We start from the raw sequence: 6,000 nt of genomic DNA, 5'->3' as shown, positions 1-6,000 counted from the left end.
ATTTTTTTTTGTGTGGACGAAACACGTAGCCACAATAAATACCAATACCGTCCAGTAAGGCTCGGTTCGCACATTCCAAACCACAAACTAAAGTGCCACGTAGGTTTCCACTGCTGATTCACAGTTCAAAAATGATCTGCTGGCCTTTCCTTCCCATATCCTTACTCTGCAACCTTGCAATCATGCATACGACACCCCTTTGGGGCCACTGGAGCTTTGAATCTTTGCAACCAGAGCAAATTCTAAAAGCGAATTTAAAGTATTTTCTTTAAAAAAAAAGTTGTGCCACACGAGAATGCACACAATTTCACTCTTTCAAAAGTGTATTTGAAAAATCATCCAGCAAAAACTTTTCAAATTCATGGAGCAACAAAGGGACACAAAGGGAGCGCATTTGGGCATCACCAGCATTATCAGAGAAAACAAGGACACATTGTGAAAGCGCCCAGAATACATAATTGGTTTCATTTTCCAAAAGGGGTCCTGTAACACGGAAGAATGTTCTTAATTAAATTCACCTTTGGTCAGACAAAGGCGCCCTTTTCGAAAAATCCGCGCAATAAAAGCAACTGAACTTCAATTATAGCCAACACTTTATTTTGTTCAGTAAAAAATACTCTCAAAATTATTCATATTTTGGACACATTCATGCCGTGCTAAACATTTCACATCCTTCAAAACAGATCTAGTGCAAGTAAACCCAGGAAAAAGACGAGTGCTGCCAGAGGCAGAAATAAATAAAACATCGGTCTACCTTGAAATAACCCAAACACAGAGTTCTTTACAGGTGGTGCAGCTTTGATAGGCACTGTGTGCTTCAATGCAGTACTGTGTTAGAACACCCAAATGTCCAATGAGCACCATTGAGGGATTGGTATTTGTAATACAGCAATGGCGTTTGCATTACTCCACAGGCTTCTGAACACCCCCGCCCCCTCTTTGATAGTAGTGTGCATTACACTTCGCATGAGAAAAGCCGTACAGCTGGATGAAAAGGGGCTTGGTTTGAAGTTTAACAAGGCCGTTACATACTGAAGGGCACACATGGGAAAAGTAATCTTCTACCGATTGTATTTTAAGGAGGTAAGCACACAAAAAAAAACTATTTTGTAAGAGCTGATAAATGGGATTTTCTTTAGGCAAAACGTGTGCATCGTTTAGAAGGAGCCGATGGTTTCTCTCAAACTGCAGAGGATTTAAATATACATTTTAGAAAAAAGGAGGCATGGTACTAGACCAAAAAGTATTTGATGCCCATTTGTTGTGCCCTAATAAACAGCTATGGGCATTTCTAGTTTGCAAGAAATCCGCAGAAGGCGGTGGCCTTTCGTAAAGGGGTCAACAGAATTAAAAATCCTCGGTAGCATGAATGCCCGAGAATTTAAACAAAAGGTCATCATGGTTGCTCTTTCTGTGCTTCAGGGGGAGAAGAGAGGTCAACGCGGAGAAAGCAAAATAACCAACGAACAGAAGACCTCATTACGACGACCTAGAAGTAAAACAACCCATCGTTTAACCCATTACAGAAATGTAATGTTACAAATCTCAAAAGACAAAGTAAACCCAAAGAAGAAAAAAAATATACCAAAAACGGTAGAGAAGCGCATTAGAGTAGGCATAACCTAATTAGTTTCCCTTCTACATACGCATCATGAAACCCTACAGCCAAGCTACCACCCTGTGAATAACAGCACACCTTGAGGTCTAGCTATTGGCATTCTGGTTTGGGTGCACAAAGAATGGTAACGTCCATACAGTGGCCATTTAGGCATGCGGCCAGGGCATCAAGCCAGAACCTGCTGCAATGCAAGAATGTACACCACTAGCAGAAAAGGAGGGCCAATGTTTAGCTAACAGACATGTTGCTTGATGGCAGCCAGTCGTCTCTGTGTAAATGTAACCCACCCTTTGTTTCTGATTTAGAGATTTGGTTGCTCTCTGGGTGACATGTGAGTCAACACAAATTGCTTAAAACCGTGCTTTCAAGATTAACTGTGTCAATACAATTTGTATTGCTTTATGGTACGGTGCTCCATAGCAGTTTGAGTAAAGGATAGTAGCTGACATTGATGGACAAGAGGCCATTAAATGATCAATTGGGAGGGACACTTCACTAAGCAGAAAAAGCTCCCAATCGTGTAATATGAACAGTCCCAATCATGCTGGCAGAACCCTCAATCACTAGTCTTGGTCCCCACTAATACACCTCTAAACTCCTCCTTGCTGGTTTAAGTTTCCTTTTGTATAGCTTATTTAATAAAGTTCACATCTTAGTAGAGCCCTTACACCGCAGGAAAATCTCAAACATCAAACAAACAGGCTGTCAGTACAATGATTCTATAGTACTGTCACAGGGTACCGCCAAGAAATAATGTTGAAGCTGAAAATACTGTGTTTTTAACTTCTTCTTACCACATATATGCAGGGGAGACCCCTGCAACGCCCTCCTCCCAATCACACTTCGATTTTTATATTTACTTAACCCACCCCTGTCCCCACATTTAAGTGATAAAATGGGGGTCGGTATTTTGGGCTTTGACATCATTTAATTCTCTATTTTTGTGTGATCCCTACAGAGCTAGCTTAAATACCCAACTCAAAATAAAACAGGATGCAATTAACTCCAATGGAGCAAAGCAATAGATATCCTTACGACTTTCTCAGATTCAAGTACGTTTTGCATCCCCATTCTCCAACGGTTTCCCCCCCCAAAACCCCCATTTCCACCAAGCATTTTCTCAATCCCCCTGAGACATGAGAAAAAGATGAAAGGGAGCTCAAATATCTCTGGGCCTGGCAGATGCTGTAATCATGGCACAACAGTCCCACTTAATATCGCAGCACCACGTCAGCGCCACCATCCAGGATTCAAACTTTGGTGACATGGTGATAGCCCAGGTTGAGAAAATACATAAGACCTTCTAAACCATTCGTTACCAGCGAGTTCTCGACCTAGCACACCGAATGCTGTGATCCTTCACTAAGCTCCACATAATCCACATCTCTGTAGGGTTGAGTTTGTGCACTACCATCAGCTCTTTGTACAGGCATGGGTCAAAAGGATTAAAAGGTCTTTGTATGCCAAACGTCTTGAAGCCGGCGTGATTTACCGGGATTACGTTCATTTTCTTCAGGCACATTCCAACAAACACATCATCAATTGGGAACAGCTCTGTGCTTTCTGCCGTGATTTTTAGGCGCTGCACGATGCTTCGGGACATCAAGTAACCACCACCCCCGGCATATGGAGGGTAGTGCTGCCCACCATACATAGAATCAGGGACAAAATATTTAACTTTAGTGTCTCTGATCGGACGGGCTCTGCTGATTACATCACCCACAAAAAGATCTTTTCCTGCATCATGGGTGCCTAGAAACTCAATGATGTTATCAATATTGATGAAAACGTCATCATCTCCTTTTAGTACATATTTGGCATTCAGACAATCTTCAGAAAACCAATGCAAAAAGTGTATTTCCTTCAATGTTAAATTGAAAAAGTTATCCACAAAATCCCACTGAACGAGATCTCTGAATTCTCCGCTTTCATATGCAATGAGCTGGTGCAAAGAGTGAGCCTGGACTTTAACATCTGTCTGGCCTAATAAAAAAACGAGTTTTATTTTATGCCCATCAAGGCTTTTGTACTTTCCCCAAGTGTTCCTGATTGTGACGCGACGATCAATGTTAACCGGGGACGATTTGATTGCCAACAACAGAAACGTGTCCACTTCGCATCTGCTGGCCTTCCAGATATCTGAAAAGTTTCTGCAGTGCCTGTACATGAGGAAGAGACGATGGGCTTCAGGGAGATCAACAGAGGAATTGCCTGCGGTCGCATTGGGAAAACACCGGATGTTTTTCTTTGGTTGAGTGGCCCAAAACGTTACCGTCTGTCTTTGGCTAGCGGATGTCCCAGAGGCTTCTGGTACCACAGGTGGCTTGGCCTCTTTCCTTATAAATACAACACAGGCGAAAAGAGAAATGAACAGAACATAGAGCAGCCGTCCTCTTCTCCATGGAATCATGTCCACTGCAAATAGAGGGAGGTGCAAGTCTTCAACCCTGCATGGAGTACGAAAAAGAAAAAAAAAAAAAAAGGCTGTTAAGTCAATTTCCTTTTTCACACTGTATGCAACCATGGCGTTCAGTGACACGGACAGAATTCTATCCAATCGAGCCATTACATCTTTGCCAAACTTAGAGTACATATAATCAATGTTTGCATTAAAATTAAGCTGCATGGCTGGAAAAGGGTAGTCACTGCGTAAAGGACTGCGCTTCACGCCTGTTAGCATCTACCCTTCCAGTCACAACATTCAACAAGAGATCCTCCACCAAAGATAAAGCAGACAGCCAAACTCGTAGGCAAAACTTCAAGACTTCCTCCTTCCCCCCTTACTAATCTGTTTTCCCTACACCTGTGACTGGACCCTTATGTACTCTGTTGGGGCCAGGCCCTCTTCATCCAATCTACCCGAGCACCCTCCACCAACTAGCTCGATTCTGGTCCACCACCTCCCCCGCACCATCTATCCTGCCCCCACCCCGGCACTTGCCCTCCTGGTCCCGCCCTCAGCACTTGTTCCCTGCCTTCCTGCACTTCTCCCTCCCCCCTCCCCCCTTCCCTCCTAGAGTTGGGGAGAGACAGATATTTCCTGGGTAGGTCCGGTCCGAGCCAGGGGTTCAGGCCTGGATCTAGGAGCCCACCACGGGCGAGACAGGGAATGGCTGCACAAAACGCTTTACCATCTCCCTTCAGACGAGAGAGAAACGCATATTGCTTTCTTCACGTGAACACCAGAAGGAAACTGCTGCAGGCTGGCTTTTCATCAGCTCATAATGCCAGTGTAATGTAGATTGAGCTGCTATAGCCTTTCTCGAGTCATTCCTGCTGTAAGTCATCTTGCAGCAGTTCCTGCGCGTGTGTGTGCCAGCATTGCAATATCTAAAAGGCGCCTAGGTTAGCTGGTGCCAGGTCAGGCACATTTATGAATGGTGGACGTCCGCTAAATGGACCCCGTTTCACTAAATATTAATTGTGAAAGTGATTTTTTTTGTCGCATTGAAAGGAGCCCTTCAGAACATAACCAAGCCATAACAATCCAGACTGATGCCTGCGGACAGTTAGATGGTGATGCTGCTGCCTGGCTTGTACCAATAGCTACCTTATGAGGACATCACTTAACACCAACCTACGTTTAAAGTTATGTGTTAACGTAATCCCCAATTCACAGATGTTAGGTTGAGTGCAAACACAATATGTAGTTTTATTAAACCACAGATTTACATGGCGCTATTTTTGTGCTGCAGTAATGGGCAAGTTTAATATATTTTTATTTTTTTAAGGAACACAGTGAAATAGACATCTTGATTTACATATAATCAACATAAGGCTTCCCATTATGGACCCCCTCTCAGCTAATATGTGACCCTACTCCAGTGCCGGCACCTGCCGACCATGAGAACAGCTGGGGGCTCAGTTCTGTTGTTCGGCTAACCAGTCAAACAGAACTGAGCCCCCTAGTAGGACTGCTCCTTACTGTTATTGATTAATCATTGTTCTCCGCCTTCCCCCTTTTGTCTTGTGGCACCTGGAAACATTTGTGTATAGGCACAAATGTCCAATGACTGACTAAATAAAATAAAACTGAAGCCGTACAAACACACCTATGTGGATTTAATCTGTGCATTTGTGACCATCTATAATTAAGCACTGGGACACACCTATACAATATTTAAAGCATAAGAGTTCATAATTAATGGACAAAGTGATAGGGTTGCATTTTATTGCAGAACGCTATGCACCAACTCCTGGTTCCTCACATATAGCTCCTGGTCAATGATTAATGCTGGATATCCAGGAGCTGTCTTCTAGCTCCTGCTTCTCAAATCTTAATTTTGATCCCTGTAGGTCACAAATCAAGACAGCAAATCCTACTATTCCATCTCTGCAAACTTAATTGTATTTATTGAATTGTGCAATTCCACTTTAATTTC

General features: G+C 43.2%; 1 protein-coding gene across 2 annotated transcripts in view; it reads right to left on the bottom strand.

Annotated features, from left to right (window-relative positions):
• Positions 1-575: 575 nt before the first annotated feature.
• B3GNT4 (UDP-GlcNAc:betaGal beta-1,3-N-acetylglucosaminyltransferase 4) overlaps positions 576-6,000 on the bottom strand; it is a 154,264-nt gene continuing 148,839 nt past the window's right edge. For both annotated transcript variants that reach the window (XM_069619598.1, XM_069619597.1), the window contains exon 2: positions 576-4,065. In XM_069619598.1, coding sequence (XP_069475699.1) covers positions 2,934-4,028 — 1,095 coding nt within the window. In that variant the 5' untranslated portion in view covers positions 4,029-4,065 and the 3' untranslated portion in view covers positions 576-2,933. The remainder of the gene's footprint in view (positions 4,066-6,000) is intronic.

The sequence above is a fragment of the Ambystoma mexicanum genome, chromosome 10 (assembly GCF_040938575.1).
Source record: "Ambystoma mexicanum isolate Mex_15411 chromosome 10, UKY_AmexF1_1, whole genome shotgun sequence".
Lineage (NCBI taxonomy): Eukaryota > Metazoa > Chordata > Amphibia > Caudata > Ambystomatidae > Ambystoma > Ambystoma mexicanum.
This window is presented reverse-complemented; position numbering and strand designations above follow the sequence as displayed.